Here is a 19,771-nt window from a genome sequence, read left to right on the forward strand (position 1 = left end):
ATTGCTTTTTTGAAAATAATGATATGTGGAAGAGTGTAAAGTTTTACATGAATAAAATAGATGTAGTTTTTATAACGATTATCGATGTAAAACTTTCGAGTTGATGAGGTTTTACATCGATTATCGACGTAAAACTACACTCCATCCAAATGCACGCAAAACTGAACCGGAGTGTAGTTTTACATCAATAATAATTACACCCTCTTTCCAAATGCATACAAAATCGAACCGATGTAAAATTTACATTGGTTCTTGATTAACATCACATCCAAATGCAACCTTAAGAGATTAAATCATGCTTTATTTGTGAATAACAATCAATGTCGTTCATGGCCATTCCCTGCCCTTCCTTTGGGAATGAAATCCCATTCCTGTTGATTTTAATTTCCATTCCCATTCTTATCTGAACCAAACAGACTATGGGAATGGACCATTCCAATTCCGGTTCCGGAGGATTTCGATTCCAATTCCAATTCTGATTGCGAATCAAACGGACCCTTAGAGTTGAGAGATAATGGAGTCCATGATTTTGAGAGTCGAGGTCTCTCCCCAAAAATGGGCTTGGGTCTTTGTTTGGATAATTACTTAATTAGTAATGATCAAATGACCCTAGATCAAACAGGGCTATCTCAACACTTGACATTGTTTTTTATATATATACTAGCAGGGTGCCCCTCCAAACATATTAAATAGGCAATGTTATCTATTTATGCAAATTTAAAGTTAGCTATTTGAGTGAATAAAGCAAATCAATTTAGTGTAATTCAATTAGTTAATTTAACTTAATTGATTAATTATGGTAAATTAATTAGTCATTAGTTTAATTAATCTAATTAAATACTTAAATTGCATTAATTCTCAAATTTTAAAACAAATAAAATTATAATTACAATTAGGTAACTTAGCATATGATATGCATAGGACACTTTATCAAGTGTATACTATCGGAGAGGATGCGAGAGAGTGGTTGAATTCTGAGTGAGAGAGAGAGAGAGGTAATAAATGAAAAATAAAAACGATAATAACAATTTTGTGGTAATATTGTAATTAAATGTTGATGACACTGTTATAATTATATGAAAATTCAATGTCATATGCATAATTAGAAAACAGGTAAATGATTGCTTTCAATGGCACTCTTGTAATTGGTAGAAAATTCAAGGAGACAAATAATAGCATTCTTGTAATTAGAAAATACTCATGAATATCACACGAATAATTTGTATCAAAATAGCAAAATATTTCACACAAACTTATATAACTTTTACATGCTAGAATTCCATTTCATATATATAACCATCCACCACAATGTATCCTTTTGGTTTCTCATGTTTTAACCACCCAAAGCTTCATTTTTTGGTTTTTCCCTTTCAATTCTGAAAAGGAACCATCAATAGAATTACCGGTATAATTCTCCTTTCATTATTAGGAGATAAAAGAAAAGGACACAACATACTATGACATGATTCTAATATGCTAGGTCATTCTAATTGGGGATTAGAAACACAACAGGGTGGGGGGACAGGAAGCCACTCTCCATCCCCATCATCGTCTTGCCTCTGGAGATAAGGTTATCCCCATTCTCATCCCTATAAGGATCTTCATCCCTGTGGGAATCTCCGCTTGATATGAATTTTTTATGATGTCAATCATTTTGTTTTTGTTTATATTTTAATTTAAAAAATTAAAATATATTCATTTTTATTATTTTGATATTTTTCTCAGCCACTAAACCTTCAATGAGTATTCAGAATGGTTTATTTCTTGTCGTGCACATTGTCACTGCAACACATTAGGCTCCAACTTGTTCTAATTTGGGCCATTCAAATTTTGACAAAATCTCATCTTGAACTTGAATCCACCCAAATTTCACTGCTACACAACAAGGGATGGTGAATTAGTAGGTTGAGCTTCGAAGTCATCATCAGCCGTGGTGCTTCAAGTTTACAAGCGTCGGGATGCATATAAAAGAAGAGTTCAATAATTTTGGCAGCACTGGGCGATTTCAATATTTTTCGGTTTGCTTATCTTTTCCATTATATTGTACTCAAAATATAGCAAATTCTGACGTTTTTCTTGAAGTAGCCCTAAAAATAATAAAAGAGAGAGAGAATTAATAGATTTATTAAAAGGCCACGTGCTTCAAACTAGTTTACAAGAAAAAGCTAGGATTAATATCCAACTTGCAATCTTCCGAAGGACACAGACCGCGTGATTGTGAATTACATATTGCATGGCTGTAAAGCAAGTATGGTTTCTAGTTAATCAGGTACCTCTTGGACCCATGAAAGTGAAGATAGATTAGTTTAGCTCAAAAGCATGGTTTTTAAAACCGATCCGGTGACCGAATTGGTCAAGGGTCTGGTTATCGGGTCGGCCCAAATGGTCGGCCTGTTTTGATAAAAAAATAAAAAAAAAAAATTTGAAAAACGGTCAAAACCATTCGAACGGTTGAATAGTTAATTGGCCGGTTCAGCGGTTTGCTAACCAAAATCAATGGTTTTGGGATAAACAGAACTGGTCAGGTGACTGGTTCCTGGTTTTTCTGGTCCGACCATCCGGTCTGGTCCGGTTTTGAAAACCATGCTCAAAAGAATAAAAGGCCTTTATGATCCTAAGTTGGGATGGCAATTTTCTCCAGCCCCCTTTCCCCAATCCTATGGGCCAGGGATGGAGATTCTTTATCAGGGACAAGGGTGGCAACGGCGATTGATAGTGATACCCAATCAGAGACTGGGATGGAGAGTGAATTCTCCGCCCTGCCCCACCTTACCTCTGACTATTTATGTTAATTATATATATATATAATATTATTTATGTTATTTATATCAAAATATATTTAAAATATGTTTTTATTTTAACAGTTCTCTTTATTTTAAGTAAATATATTTTTAAAAATAATTTTAATTTAAAAAGTTCAAGAATTTGGGTTTTCAATAGGGAAGCCATCTCTGTCAAGGATTGCAGATACATGGAAGGTCATTTTTATCCCCGACAGGGATTAGGGTTGAGAGTGGGAATTTATTTCAAAGCTGGGGTTAGGGATGGAAAATATGATCCCCATACAAAATTCACCCATTGCCATTCCTAATGCCAAGTCTAAGGCAAAAAGCTTGGTTTTTATTATTTGGAATATATATGGATTCATTGAAATAAATATATCTTTGATAAAGAGCCAATGCACCCAACCCGCCTTATTTGATTCGGTGAGCATAGCTCGGTTGAAACCGAATAATCGAACTGGAATTTTGGTTTTGGTTTGATCGATTCGTTAATTTGGGTTAAATGGTTCGGTTCGATTTTAAATATGGTTTTAGTATTATCGGCTTATGGTTTCGGTTATGACATTTAGAGATTCAGTTAATTGAAATAACCAAACTTGTAAGGGCAAATTTGTAATTATATAGGCCATTAGGCCAAAACACAAAACCCTTAAGGGCTCGAGCTTGACATATCCCCACTCTCCAGTCTCCCTTTGGCCTTCCCAGTTCCCTCTGCCCATTGCGTCTTCTACTCTTCACTTCTTCAGAGTTCACTCATTCAGGCTTCTCTCTAGTCTCTTCTCTTCGTTTCTGACTTAGTGACTTACGAGTTTCTCTTCGTCTTCTCATCTCTTCAGTTTGGCACCAGCGGCAGCCGCACCGTTCAGTCACTCACTCACCAGCGGCAGCGGCAAGTGATATTCCAACAACTGGCAAGGCAGTGACGGTGACCTCTTGGTGTTTGAAAACCAAAGTATTTGAAAACAAATGAAAGTTTTTAGACTGCACCTAATCGGCATAATGTGTCTCATACTGGGGCTAGTATGAACAGGAGGCAACGCAAATTCATCTTCATTTCAGTATGACAGTATGTGTTGGGAGATACCTCCTGGAGTTTGTTTTGGAAAATCAATCACCTAACCCCTAAGACTAAGATGTATTGTTGGTGCTCTGCCTATGGCAAAGTATATCTCCCAACGATCCTAACATGTCAAACCCTTATGCAAACTGTAATCAAGAAGAGGAGACTTCTCACTTATTTTTTTCAATGTTTGATCGTTAGAAGAGTATGGCTTGCCTCAAGCCTTTCTATTCGAGTTGACCATTTTCCAGATTTGACTGTTTGGGTATTGTGATTTAGGAGAGTACAATCCATTGATCCAAGAAGGAATAATCAAATAATGGCAAAATTCGGTTCTAATCGAATAAACCGAAATAATCAAAAAGATTTCGGTTCGGTTTGATTGGTTTAGGTGAAGTTTGGTTTCGGTTTGGTTTTGGAATATAGCATATCGGTTTTATGAAATTCGGTTTGTTTGGTTCAGTTTTTAACCGAACAAACCGAATGCACAACCCTAGGACTAATTAATTATTTTAGGTAATTAATAAATATATAAAGTAAATATTTTTTATTTATATAATTTAATTACTATATATATATAAATTATAAAAAATATTTAAAAATTTTATATATTATATATAAGAATTAATAATCAGTCAAAATCAGATATTTATCAAATCGAATCAGGTCATATCTGAATTCGACCAATTAGATATTCAAATTATCCATATAATTCGACCGATGGGATTATGTTGAATCTTAAATTCAAAATCGAATTTTAGAATATAATTGACACCCCTACTCAAAGATATATCAGTTGGTCCCCAAAGTAGAAAAAAAATTAAATTCAAATTTAATGCATCATGTGGAGAGAGGACAGTCAAGCTATAATTAGTTGGGTTGGGTTGTCAACTACGAATTGGGTGCAATATGAAGAGATTATAATTGAGGGAGATGATTCCCTTCTAACTATTGACTCTATCACAGCAAACCAAACCATCCATTCCGTAGACCCATCCCTACGGCATGGACCACAGATTCTGAAAGGCATCAATCAATCGAGGCAACTAATTCACTATTGGCATCTTTGAAGAACAATATATATTTCTCGTGACCAAAGGATTTGTAAAATTAATTTTGAAGACGTTTGGGGTGGTGCACTGTGCACCCCCAGTTTTTCTACTGCATGCTCTCTTAAGGCTAAGTACGTGCTTGTTTGTTGTAATGGTTGGAAACTGGGTCTGTATGCTTCGCAATCGGTTTGAGACCAGGTCTTCCCTCACCGTGGTTGGCAACTTAGGCACTGATATTTGGAGTTTACAATTTTTACGTTTAAACTTAAAAATAAAATAATATAAATACTTGTGATAAACATTGATGATGATTTTGATGTAGCTTATAACAAAATAGTTACCCAACTCTTTGATACTTTGGTAGACATTCCTCAAGCTAGGAAAACGCATGCAGGACTTGTATAAGGTTTCCCTACTTTTTCTTTCATGCCAAACACTACAGCCTAAATGATTTCATTCTCCACCTCTTCCTAACACTCTCTTAATGATTCCTGAATTTCCAATACTTGATCAACATATGTTGTTCAAGTTCCAACTGATCTATTTAAAAGAAAAATGAAGGCTTTCATAACTAACATCTATATCCACATTTTAAATTAAATTCTAACTCTACAGTTACAACTTTGGTAGAACATCAAGCTGATAATTAAATTGATTCATGTTAGGATTAGGATTTTTTTTTTCTTTTTCTTTTTCTTTTTGAGAGAGTGTGTGTGTGGTGTAGATGAAGAAAAGCAAGCTTTATCAACTGCAAAGCCAGACCTGGCATGTGAACTAGAAAATTAACATGTGAAAAATTAACTCGATCATTACCCCCACACCTTTGATGTGGTGAGTTACATGGTAAAATCTATGGTACCGGTCGGTGCATGAGCTGCAGCGTGAACGAGTGATAAAATGATGTAATTCCCCATTTATATGAAAGAGAATGAAAGCGGGATAGAGATTATTTATTTTGAAGGAATAAGTTAAGGCTGCATTTGGAAACAATGCAAGTATGAATATAAATATGTAGAGTGTAAAATGGTTCATATAAATTGTAAAATTGGGTTAGTTTTGCACTCGACAAATTTACCTTCTTACCAAATAGACTATTAGTTGTAATTGATACAAATATGAATTTCAATAAAGCATGTGTTTCTATTTTTTATCAAAAGCCTAATTGAATCCAAATTTACTTCCTTTTTATTAGTGTACTTTTACATTTCATTATCAATATAAATATGCATTGGTCTATCATTTGTCAATGCATAAATGTAATGTTTCCAAACACAATAAAAAATGAACCAGAGTGCAAATTTATCCTAAACCGGCATTTACTATCCATTTGCATCATTTCCAAACACATCCTAAGAAACAAGTTGATAAGATCTCCACTTTATACGAAAGAATTTAAATTTGGCGTAAAAAGTGCAAATTTTGCATTACTGGTGAATGCCAATGAGACAAAAAAAAGTATAAACAATTGAGTGCAGAATTGACTCACGTGTAAAATGTAGCACGTTATGCATTTCAAACAAACGGAGCACTTTTTGGTTCGTTCAATTGGATCAATAATGTATATTAATAGTACGTAATCATGCTCTGGTGTGTTGCAAACTCAAAGAAACACTCGCCAACCCACGTGAATTATGTGGTTGTTGCCCCTTTCTAGGTCTAATTTTCCAGGAACAAATAATTCTCTCTATTCAAAAGCTGCTGCCTTTAAACACGATGCTTGAATCCCGATGCGATGTGCTTTTGGCCACCATAGGAGCAGGGTGCTGCTGTACATTAGTGGTGACAAGGATGCATACGCGGCATACACCAACAGGCACCAGTTTTATTTAGTATTAATGCTCTATAATTGCTTTCAGCATTGGTTCATGTATCCAATGGTTTACATGATGGCATATTGATGTCACGTCATGGTACATGATGATGCACAATCCGGTCGGTCTTAATTGTCAACGATCTTGCCTCTGAACTGAGTGGTAGGGGACCTGAAACAGAGGGACTGAAGAAGCTCCAGGGAGAACCCGGCGTAAGGGCTCCGAAGCTCAAGTTAGAATCTTTCAAAGGCAAGATAAGCCAGATAGCGCAAAGTTAGCATACCTCGTTCTTGGAGGGTAGGGAGCCTTTTATAACCACCTCGCGCACTCACTTCCAGGCTTCTGTCAGATCGGGCATGATTATCTCCTAGCTCCTGCTAGTTCGGATGTCATCCCCTCTGGCCGGACAGAACCGCCAGTGCTCCTTTTGTCGGAGCCGTCTCTGCGGCTGGTGACGACGGTGGCAAGTGGCAGTGGCAGGAGGCCGTTTGAAGTGCAGCTGTCAGGCGTCAGATCCCAAATCAATCAGGTGCGCCGCCCTTGGATACGGACGTCCTCGGTGTCAGGTACGTTTGGTCAGTCTGGCGTTTCGGAAGCGAAGTGCTGGAGTGGCGAACGAGATGTCTTGAGTTCGGTTTGGGGAGTGTTTCGAGCTGCCATGGGCCATCTCGGGTCACGGCTTTGTGAGGCTTAGGACCCGAGATAGTTCGGGCTCCTTGTAGGGAGCTCGGGTTCTTAGTAGGGAGCTCGGGTTCTTAATAGGGAGCTCGGACTCCCAGTAGGGAGCTCGGGCTCCTAGTAGGGAATCCGGTCTGGTGGAGTTTGGGCTCAGTAGTGAGCTTGGACTTTGTTACTTTCGGTGCTCGTTTTGGGCGCTCTGCTGCCCCGAATTGCTTGCTTTTACCACGTGTCGGATGATTGCGAGATTGGGCCAAATTTCCCTTCATCAGTATAGATATACAATTGGCAGCAATGGTTACAAAAACCAAAAAACACTAAAGGCGACGTTCTCTGGAGCCTGCACGGCCGTTTTTGGAACAACGGTTCCAAACAAGGCTGTATTTCTTAGCGCACCATTTTTCCTGATGTGACATGTGGAACTGTTTTCTGAAGCAACGACATTGATGTTAGCGTGGTCTTGTGATCATTGAAGCTGATTTCCTTTGCATAGAGCCTCTTCTTATAACAATCTGAACCCTCACACCTTTTTCCAAAGTCGCCAATGGAGTACATCCACGATAATACTATGGGTATTAATGGGGTGTGCTGAGTTGGTGTTCAATCCAATCCAACTTAACCAATTGCCCTGTTGTGTATCCTGTGACTTTGGTCATCTGAATCATCAGGAATAGCTCCATTACAGAGAGATCTTCTTCCTCTCTAAGTAAAAAGAAAAATATAAATATAAAAATGTGTGGTTTGGAAGGAATATAAATATAGTGTAAATACATACAAAATAATATAAAATATAATGTTTTGTAAACTACAAATTTATATTTATACTCCTTCCAAACTGATCCTCATGTTTCTCCTTTTTCTCCACTCCATCGAAAAAAAGGAAATAATTAACAATAAGGTATTTTATTGCATATAAAATAGTTGGGGGGTGTAGATTGAGTCAAATCTTGAATTCAAACTTGGAAATTCAAATACTGTTTATACCCCTGGTGGGCGTTCCAATAAAATATACAAATATAAATATTAACCTTATTTGATGTGATGTTCTAATTTAAAATTTAGGACCTGCATTAAAACTGGGCAAGTATACTTGCAATTTATTCACACTCTTACACGCGAATAGACATAACTAGCTAACCAATAGTATCTAATATATTTGTGAAGTATATTTTAAAAAGTAATAAATCTGAGGTGCATAAAATCTAATAATTAATGAAGCTCGACTAACATATTGGAAAAAATTATAATCAATCAACTAATATCATAAAAGTAATAACCCAAAAAAAAAAGGTAATTAAGCAACTGGGCAGCATTCATCAATATCTCATTTTTTCCACTGATTACTCGTATTTACTCTAATTCTTTTTGGCATAATACAATTAACAACATTAATAATTCTTCGCAAAGATGGTGAGAGCCGATCACAGGACTCAAAATCGCATTTAATATGGGATTAATCCGCTTATATACCAACCGAGCCATCACTCAATTGGCAAATTCAAAATTCATGGGATTTTGATTGATAAGCTCTTCTCACATCATGGATTTACACCATAAATTAAAATTTCTAAAATGTGAAAAAAAAAATGTATTAATGTGATTCACTCAATATTTTGCATTGCCTTGTTGTTGTCAAAGATGGTCACTGGGTGTACATTCATGGACGCGTGGATTCGAGCCAGCATAATTGCAGGCTCTCCGTGGTTAGTTAAGTGGATCTCCGATGCATCCTGGTCTGTCCCCACTCTTTTATGAACTTGTCCTTGTCGTGTGTGACATGCAATGCAACGCATCCTGTAATGTATTTGTTTGACGTCTCTTTGTGCCTTTCTTATCAAAGATTAGACCCTACCATGTGTTTTGGGTTTGATTTTACGTTGAGAAGACCCAACCAATGACATCTTGCCATTTAATGTCTCGCCCTGTCAATGTCACATATCTAAAAAATCACAACCCAACCCCTAAATTTACATGCACCAAATGTTGAGATGTGTATTTTGGAATACCTAATAGGGCCAATATGGGTCAAAGACCTAATAGACCAGAAGAGAATGTGTTGGAATTTTTCTCTTATAAGCCTCTTTAACAAAAGAAACAGAAACTCAAATAAAAAAAAAAATCTTCTAACTTTGGGGAATTGGGAGGATAGGCTAATCTAGAAAGAAAATTCCTCTGAGAAATTCTCTGTCAAATCAGCATACCTTTTAGCAAGCAGAGAAGGATTTCAATTCCAATCCCCTTCTTCTGGCCATTTGGGTAATATTAATAACAACCAAAATAGAGATTCCTGAAAGGAGGTTTGAAAATTAAAAATTGATCCAAAAATTAAACACTTCATATGGAGATGTCTTTGAAATTCAAATGTAGTCAATATGAACCTAACTAGTAGAAAATTATCTCAGACCAATCTTTGCCCCATCTGCACCAAAGAACCTGAATCAATTATGCATGCCTTGTTTAAATGTGACCATGCCAAGTTCCTGTGGTTCGGGTCAACTTTGAACCTAAGAATTGAGAATGTTTCAAATGATTTCACCAGTTGGTTCCTGGAGTGGATCAGTCTATATAGTTAGAGGAATGACAGAAAAGAAGAACTCTTAAGCTATACAACTCTTAACCCCCTTAAAAATATTTTGTCTTAACAGAGCCTAGAAGAAGAGGAAGAGGACTTTGCAGAAAAGATGGCTAGGTTCTTTGCAAGTACCTGAAATTGCTGTTTCAACTTTTTTGTGACAACCTCCAGCTCAAAATCTTTTGAAGATAAATGTGGATGGTAGTTTTTTGTGATGGAAAAACAGATTTTGGTGCAATAGATAGAGACCATTTGGGCCTTATAGACAGCATCTCTTTTGGCCAGTCAATTTCAGTCTCATCCATCCAAGTAGAAGATGTCACATGCCTTCAAGGAGTGAAACTAGGGAAGTTGTTAAACAAAAGTCCTTTTGTGATTGAGAGCGATTGCAATTCCTTAGTCTAGGCATTGAACGCAAAGAACTTAACTGAAGTCTTTGAAGCTTTTTTCTATTGTAAAAATATTTTGGAAGACCGTAAAAACTTGATTGTTTCTTTTTCCTTTACAAGGAGGGAGGCCAATTTACTAGCCCACAACTTTGCAAAAAAGGGCCTCACAGGATTTGACATTTACACAGAAGCCCTTCCTCTGTGGGTAGCAAATTGGTTGACTCCCCCTTCACTCTTTGTGATTTGGTACTTTTTTTTTTTTTTTTTTTTGCAACTGGTTCAAGGGAGTCGGTTAAGACCTCCTCCACACCCTAAACCGGTCAGACCCCCGATACACCCACTGTAGAGACGTATCAGAAAGGTCCCGGAACAATATGTATCGACCGATATGGGCCGCTAGTTTGAACCTTGGTTGTTAAGCCAGTCAAGAGATTTTAGAATACAACATCATAACAGCTACAGGCTCAAGTAGTTAAACTAAACTTATTTGGGCTTCTCACAGGTTTGGCCCATTTACAAAAAAGACGAAGCTGCAAATCGATTATTAGAAGAGAACGGGTTCTGAATACAAGCGAAAATGGGCTTTGATAATACATCCCTTCTGTTTCTTGTAGACTAAAGACTAATAATGGAAGAAATTCAAGTACAAACATCTTTCTTATTACAGTGACCACATCATCATGGAAAAAAGAGTCCCAAGTCCTAGAATGCCATATATATAAAGATACAATCACGTGATATGTCTGACTCCATCACGTGGTCCCATGAAAGCTACTGTTACCATTAGTTTAATCATGGCTATTAATTACCTGCAAATTGATTGTTATACCATCTCATCTGAAATTAATCATGGCTATTAATTACCTTCTCCGTCAGTGTTTCTGAATGCTCAGACCTGATTTCAAAGCCGTGCTTGCAATATAATTTTTTAGCTTTTCCTCCGTCATCTTCACGGGTTTTCTTACCTGCAAATTGATTTTAAAAGTCAATTAAAACCAAGTTTCTAATAAGATAACATAGAATCTTCCTTAAATGATCATTAAACAGTCCAATTATGATTAATGGTTTTTACGGGTATCTCTATTCCACTGGGCTCCAAAGAAAAGAAAAGCTGGCTAAAAGGTTTATTGACACTGAATCAGAAAAGAGGAGACTTGAGTGAGTGGACATGGTTGCATGGGAACTAGAAAATAGGGATGCAAATGTACTGGATACAGCAAAATTGAATTATCTCATGTCGGGTTCGATCCGATCCATTCAATTGCAGCCCCCCAGTGCCAGCCGGCTGGTTATTATTTTGGTATAGACATTAACATATAAGTAGTAGACTTGTCACAGTGTGACCAAATACATTCGTCGGTGGACTCTAGTTGGAATCAAATGACGAGTTGAGACAAAAACGTGTTGGAAGTTGGAACACGTACATATTAATTGTTGGGACAAGATGCAGAAGCTGACTGTCTCTAACAACTGGAGTTTGGCTTTTAGTTCATAAATTCATGGAAATGTTCCACGATGGAGATGGCTGATTAGTGACCAGTATATAGTAATAGTTCCATATATAAATTCTGATAATGTATGGTTGAGACTTGAGAGTAATCAGAAATGGCGGGATGACTAGTGCTGCTCTGTTCAACTTGAATGAAATGTCGCCTCAAAAGACGACGAGAGTAATCAGAAATGGTTGAGAGTAATTTGTTTTTGTGGTTAACTAGACGACGAGAGGTATGTTACGTTGAGAAACATGTATGACACTCCCGCAACCACTCCAATCACTTGTGCTAGCTGGAGGCCTCGAGCCTGTGCTGTGTCAGGCCAATTTTCCAAACAACGTAACCCAAAAATGAAAAGTTTGAATCTCAGGGGGAACAAATTTTCCAAACAACAAATATATTGCTTCACCCTACTCATATGGGATATAAATGAACCCAACAATATTGCATTAAATTAAGCTGGAATAAGCAGAGAAGATGAAATTCCATAAAACAAAAGACACATGTGCTTACCCTAAAGAAAACCGTGGTTTGAATAAATTGTGGCTTGATCCTCTCGAGTGAAGTGTAAGTAATCTCGAAACCGAGTGACTCCATCACTCTTAAAACTTCTCCTCCCGCACCACTGCCACCCTTGCACGTTATCTTCACAATAAATCTCCGATCCTCCATTTTTTCTGTCTCCATCTGCATTATTATTATTGTTTTACAATATAATCCACACAAATGCATACAAGTAATATATATAAGTAAAGCTTACACTATACCTCGATAATATGGGGTTTGGTCCTCGAAGTGGCGTTGGAAGCTGACCCCCGCCGCCGGGTGCGGGGAATTGAGGTTGGGTTATCCGGCCATGTCTCCGGCAAGTTGTTCAACGTTTTGGGTTGCTGTTGTTGTTTAACCCCCTTTTGAAGCCGTGCAATTTCTTCGTGAATGCCCTTCAGATACGATAGAGCGTCCACTAACACTGATCTTTTGTCCATCTGTAATACAAACACAGAATTATTATATATAATCCCATCAATTCAGTTTTAAAATTCTTTCTTAACTTTTAATACAGATCTTAGACTAGCTTTTACCTTAGTAATATTTGGAACAAGAGCACGAAGAGCAAGCAATTGCTGGCTCAGTCTCTTCCTTCTGTTCCTTTCCGAAATCAAATTCTTACAACTCGGCACACCTGGCTTTGGGTCATCATCCGTTGCTTCCTCATCGTCTTCTTCAACGTAAGGTTGAGGTTCCGTCGTCGTTGCATTATCAACAGCATTAGTGTTAATTGGTTGAGGAGTGTCAACCTCCACTGAATCCACAAGCGTTGGCGTCGTTGAATCCATTATGGACTGAAAGACATGATCGTCGATGCTACCTTGACTCTCCGCCGGTGCAATTAATCCGAGATAGTCGCTATCTAGAAATGCGTCGCACACGTCTACTAACATTTGGTTCTGGGTCAGTTTCGTATCGACACTTTGGACGCTTTCAGGGCTGGGCTGGGGATCGAAGTCATGCAAGTGCACAAGTGATTCGTCGGTGTCTGGTCTTGGTGGGTGGGAGAATAGATTGGACTCAAGATCTGAGGTTATGAATTGGAACAAAGGATCGTTGAGCATTTCAACCTCTTGGGGAAAAGTAGGGTTGTAAATGTCATCTTGGTCTAGCCAGGAAGAGATCATGTCTAGGTATCTGGGTCTTGGATTCAGGGTTGCCTGGTTCTGTTCTTGGAAGGAAAAAGCTCCTACTTCGGTTTCCATATATGCCGATGCTCTCACTCGAGACTCTGCCCACTTGGCCACTCTTTTTCTTTCACAGTAACGTTTTACTGAAGTGCTAATATGACTTTGATAAGGCAAAGATGGATGAAAAACCACTTGATAAGAAGAAGATAAATATCGCTCTTTCTCTCTCTCTCACTCTCTCTCTCGCTTGCTCAATCTCTTACTCTGCACTACTTTCTTTCTTTCTCTCTCTCTCTCTATTGTGAAGAGCTAAAGATTAGCTCCTCTGAATCAATCGAAAGGAGAGAGGGGAAATATAAAGAGAATTAATGGAGAAACGTCCAAAAATGTTTGGCGTCTTATTTACGTATTAATCTAATTTTCTAACTTTCTGTATTTAAAAGGGAAACTGCATGACTGACGGTGTGCCACAAATTTCTTATCTACATTTTTTTTCTTAAAACATACCTTATAGTTTTTTTTTATTAAAACATCCCTTATAACGACACTATTAATCCTAACATCCATTCAAATAAAATTACTCGAAATAAACTAAAAATTGAAATGCCATTTTTGCCTCTAATAAAATATAGACAATCATTCTATTTTTCTCTATTTAATCAATTTTTTATTCTCTATACTAAAATATGATAGAAGTGCTTTTGGATTAAAAAAACCATGGATTTATAGCATTTAACATGTTTCACTCAGTTTAGGGATACTTTTTGGAATAAACAATGACCATGCGTCCATATTATTGAACATTTTCCACTTATTTTAGGTGTTTATGTTACTATTTAAGATGTATGGAAAAATAAATAGTTCTTAATGAAAGGTTGATTAAATAAATAGGTTGAAAACTATAAGAAGTGTTTTAGTAAAATGCAAACTACAAAATAGTTTTAATTAAGAGCCCGTTTGGTGTGTCTTTCCGCACGGTCTTTTGACTGTTTACAAGCCGCAAAGACCGATTTTCGGTCTATTTTCGTTTGGTGCGCGAAAGATCTAGCCGCTAAAAGACGAAACACCGGAAAGACGCGAGAATCTCATTTTGGACTGATTTCAGGAAGCTCCAAATGAAGCTTCTCGCATCTTTTGTGCTTTAATATCGCATGGAAAAAATGAAAAAAGACACGTGAAAAGATGCATGTCCGTCAAATATGCTTCGAACTACTCAAATCTTCATGCAAAAGCTCAATAACTCTTTTATATGTTAAATCTACCAAAGATCTTCCAAAAAAACTTGTCAAATGAACGTTAAATCTGTAAAACTAAAGGAAGTATTATAATAAAAGACCCTTAAAAATATCTCGTAATTACGACCACGAATTCAAAACCCATTTCACTTCTTTTACCCTCCGAACAAAGTGGCGCCAACAAGTATGATTAATAATATATAGCATACACAATAGCCAACTTGTGAAGAAAAAGCTAGCCATGATTAATAATATATAGCATACACAATAGCCAACAAACATAATTAAACATGGAAAATGGGGCCATGTCGCCTCGTTGGTAGGTAGCAGTAGCACCATTATTGTTGTCTTTAGATGCGTTTTTTTTCTTTTCTTTTCCTTTTTTTTATGAATGCGAAGTACATACAATTAATAAAAAAAAAATTGTCTTCTTAGTAAACAGACTTTTAGTCGTAATGGATGTAAATACGAATTCCAATAAAGCATTTGTTTTTTATTTTTTTATCAAAAGCCCACTTGAATGTAAATTTACTTCTTTTTTTTTGATGTATTTTTACATTTTATTATCAATATAAATATGCATTAGTCTGCCATTTATCAATGCAAAAATGTAATATTGCCAAACACAGATAAAAGTGAACCAGAGTGTAAATTTACCCTAAACCGGGATTTACACTCCATTTGCATTGTTTCCAAACGCAGCCCAAGACCCAAAAAGAGATCGGCTCCTGGTGGTGCAATATAGATAGGTTTTGGGATGATGTACCACCTTGAGGATTGTTTTGGCATTTCGCTTACAGTTTTAATCCTTATTACTGGACCATACTTAGGGCTGTAACTTGGATTGGATTAGCCAGAACTAATCTGAAAAAGTTGGGTTGGGTTGAATTTTGGGTTAGAATTAGGTTTGAAAAGTATAAATTCGATTCAACTTAAATGTATAAGTACTATATAAACATTTATTAATATATATATGTTGTATATTAGCAATTTTAAGTTTAACTTAAGTTGTCCAAAGCATGTTAACTATGTTCTTTGACATATTAAATAGTGGGTGGTAAAACTGAACTTAGGGTTGAACTGACGTCAACCCATTAGTACAGGAACTGAGAACATTTGGCAAAAGAAAATACAGAAGTTGGGTCAACCCATCCCAACCCTAATCCAAAAACTTTGGGTTAGGTTAAGGTTTAGTTTGGGTTGGGTTAGAATTGTTGACCTCAATCCGACCTACCCCAGCCTGACTTGCACTTTAGCCATATTACACCCACCTTTCATTCTCCTTGGCTCTCTCTCTCTTCTCCCCTTTTTATCACTCCTACTAAGCCATGTCACCATTCCCAACCCAACCACATAAAATTATTCCTAGAATCTCTCTCCCCCAATCTATACCCACTCTCTCTATTTAAAATATTCATATTAATTAATAAATAATTAAATATGGTTAATATTTAATTCAACCCATATTCAATGACTACTAAATAGTGTTATTACTAAAAGTTAATAAATATGGTTAGTAAATTACCAAAAATTAAATATTCTTATTAGTACGGTTAGTAAACTACCAAAAAATAATAAATATTGTTATTAATTAACTCACCATGACTTTTCAAAGTATTTTGAGTAAATATTGTTATATTCATGTTAATTAACAACATTTTATAAAAATTGAAAATTCTTTAACTAACTTCTATAAAATTGAGAATTATATGTAACAATTATCAAAAAGTATAAAATTTTAGTTATTGCTATTATTATAGTTAATAGCCGAATGCGGATCAAGGAATAAAATATTATAATGTTGGAAAATGAAATTATTATTTAATTTAAATTGGAAAATAAAAGATAAACTAGTGTAATTTTTTTTAGAAAACTACCTAATAAAAATAAATATTTAATAACAATTTAAAAATTTTCAATAAATCTCCATAATTACACAAATGTAATAAATTTTTCAAAAATTTTCATAAAACTACGTTTTTGTAAAATAACACTTTGGAAATTAAAAGATATAAATTCTTGAACTATAGATTTTGGAGAACTATTGAAAAATTATGTAATTTTTGTTGTAAATTATTAAAGCTAAATGAGCATGGGAAGGGGAAAACTATAATTTGAATCAATAATTACAGATTATTAAGATAAATTAGTATAATATTGGAAGAAGGAAATTATTGATTAGTTTATATTAGAAAAATATAAGATAGATTTGTGTAATTTTGTAAGTAAACCATTTAAAACGAAAATAAATTATTTAATAACAATTTAAAAATAAATTTGAATAAATTTTCAAAATTAAATAAACATAATAAATTTTCCAAAATTTTCATAAAATTACATTTTTGAAAATTAAAGACAATTTAGTGTACTGTTAGAAATTTACCATGTGGTTGATAGATAGTATATCCTTTTTATCATTTTTGTCATCAAATTGAATATTGGGTTGATGGGGAATGGATGCCTTGCCTTGAACTAGCTCGACATTGGGGATGAGGCGGAAAAAAATTGAGGATTCCCCATCCTTGATGAGGAGTGGGTGCCTTGGCTTGAACTCGATCGACACTGAGGATGAGACAGGGAAATTCAAGGATTCCTCGTCCCTAATGTGGAGTGGGTGCCTTGCCTTGAACCCACCTGACAATTGGGACGGGGCAGGATGGGGTAAAGTGTCTTGACTATGGGGTAGGATTAGGGATCGAGACCTTGTTGTCATTCCTATTTAATTATTAATTATTAGTGAAATTAATAAAAATGTTGGCTTTTGTAATTATTTTTATTTATTTAAAGTCAATAGAAATTTTATTTAAAAATAATGAAAATAATAATAGTTATTAAAATTATTACAAATGATTAATAAAATTAAATTTATTAAAAAATATTTGTTTGTATTAAATTAACAATAATTATTTTTTGTAAATCAACATTAAATGAAAAATACAATTATTAAAATTTTTAAATATTAACAATAAACTTGAATATTTTTTGTTAATTAATAACAAATTTTGATTATTAATTAATTAATTAATTAATAGAAAATAAAATTATTCAATCTTTTAGATTTTCCCATGCATCGCACATCCCTTGTAGTGTACCATATGTCCTCATTGTGGTATAGAGATTGGCGAAAACATGAAAAACTTCGGCTAGCTATTTGGAGTAAATAATATAATTTCAGCGGAGTGGAGGATGAATCTCCGTTACTCCGTACAGGTGGGACGAATCTCGACCATGAATCGATGTTAAATCCATGGGCAGGATGCAATTTATAAGGGAGGGGAGGGGGCTACTAATAGAGACTAATGGGGGCTGTAATTTCACATTTGTGCGGTGGAGTGTAGTTTACTTCACCGAAAAAAAAAGTATTGAATATAAATATTCTTTTCCCCTCACCCATACCCACGTTGCAGCGTGTCATGTGGAGGAAGCTGAAAAATAGCTCAAGCTGTTTTATCTAAATAGCCAAAGTTTTCCCTATTAATTAAGGCTGTGTTTGGTTGTAGCACAAAATTAATGAAAAACTATGATAGTGCAAATGATTTGGGTGCAAGTTTTGGTTTATTTTTGTTCAAATTTTACCTTGTTTGGTTGCATTAAAAGTGAAGTAAATAAGACCAAAAGCAGATAAAATACAAAACAAAATTAAACTAAACTTTGCATTTTTTCATTTGCACTTCCATACGTTTGTACTAGTGGAAATAAAATTACATTGCAACCAAACACACCCTAAAGGGCAAATTTCTAAAAGTATCCCTACGTTTAGGAAATTGACCATCTCTACCCTATTGTATACATATCGTCTAAAAGTACCCTTAAATTTTTTTGACAATTGACTAGTTCTACCCCTTCCATTAGCATCTGTTAATGTTCCATCACAATTAGTACACATGTGACACCATTTGACATATAAACATTTTCTAAAACCCAATATTACCGTTTAGTGGGCAACAATTAGACCTATGCTGCTTTGAGAGATTAGCTCCAATGATCTTCCAATCATAGTGATTAGCTAAACTGAACTCCAGCCTCCCAAACACCTTTCCATCATCTAGGAATAGGGCCGTAACTCATATCAAAGGAGGGCCTGTTTGGCAACATTTCGTGGGAGTGTTTCTCTCGTTCCCAGTGCTCCTGTGGTATATAAACATGTTTGGCAAAAAAAATGTGAGAAACAAGTCATTCCCGATTGTGAACATCGCCCAAAAAATGTGTTATTTAGGAGTGATAAATCGACACTCTTGGAGAACATGTTCTCAAGGAACGTGCATTTCCCACATCATCCCAGTTTATTTGCTAACACGTATTCGCCCTTCCCACATGAGAGAAGTGGCATTTTCCCCCTGATGCTTGAGCAATCTTCTTCATTTCTTCTAGGTGCTCCCACTACAAACCCACTGTGCATCAAGGACCGACAGCGAACGACCAGTTTATCATCTCCAATGACCATTTTCTAATCAAAATCTCATACACGGGTAAGGTTTTCTTTGTTGTTGGCGTTTCTAACTTTATATGCTCTGTTTTTTTTGTCATAAAACCTTTTCCATACTCTATTTTTTCTTCCTAAATGCATCTCCTCCATTATTGTTATCTTCATGAACTCAAACTACTATATGCCGATTTGGTGAAACATCTCCTATTACTGCATAGATCTTGTCTCAGGAAGTAGGTAGCTTCGATGGGTTGGTCATGATTGGAGTGCTGATTTAGATCTTCTCTCAAGAATAGTTTCATCATCCAAATGCTATTTTTATTTCTATAGAACAAAAATCTATTCTTGAAAAATAATTTGCCAAACACCTCTATTGCTCCCGAGGAACAAGAAATAAAATTTTTGTTTTAACACAGGAATTTCTAAAAGAACAAAAACGGGTGAGAATATTGCCATACAGTCCATTAGCCTCTCGGGCCAGATTATATTCCAATGTCCAGGACACCGATTAACTTGAGGAGGAATGCAGCAGCCCAAGGCTAGGAACGATGTAGTAAGGTCTCCACAGAACAGAGAGAGTGAGAACTAAGACA

The 19,771-nt window shown here is 35.8% G+C and overlaps 1 protein-coding gene across 1 annotated transcript; it reads right to left on the minus strand.

Annotated features, from left to right (window-relative positions):
• Nucleotides 1-10,857: 10,857 nt before the first annotated feature.
• On the minus strand, nt 10,858-13,858 carry LOC104592121 (uncharacterized). The gene is made up of 4 exons (XM_010251324.3): nt 12,921-13,858; nt 12,606-12,824; nt 12,352-12,525; nt 10,858-11,310 (listed from the first exon to the last, which is right to left on the minus strand). Exons 1-4 carry the CDS (start codon nt 13,590-13,592, stop codon nt 11,218-11,220), a joined length of 1,158 nt encoding a protein of 385 aa, XP_010249626.1. The 5' UTR covers nt 13,593-13,858; the 3' UTR covers nt 10,858-11,217.
• Nucleotides 13,859-19,771: the final 5,913 nt, after the last annotated feature.

This window comes from Nelumbo nucifera, chromosome 8, assembly GCF_055504915.1.
Source record: "Nelumbo nucifera cultivar China Antique chromosome 8, China Antique-T2T, whole genome shotgun sequence".
Taxonomy (NCBI): Eukaryota; Viridiplantae; Streptophyta; class Magnoliopsida; order Proteales; family Nelumbonaceae; genus Nelumbo; species Nelumbo nucifera.

What these genes read in the sequence shown, in the direction of transcription:
- LOC104592121 (XM_010251324.3), bottom strand. Translation starts at nt 13,592, where the DNA reads ATGGAAACCGAAGTAGGAGCTTTTTCCTTCCAAGAACAGAACCAGGCA. An exon ending in CCAAACCCCATATTATCGAG is followed by an intron (nt 12,526 to 12,605) that starts GTATAGTGTAAG and finishes ATAATAATGCAG; the next exon opens with ATGGAGACAGAAAAAATGGA. An exon ending in AAACCACGGTTTTCTTTAGG is followed by an intron (nt 11,311 to 12,351) that starts GTAAGCACATGT and finishes ATCAATTTGCAG; the next exon opens with GTAAGAAAACCCGTGAAGAT.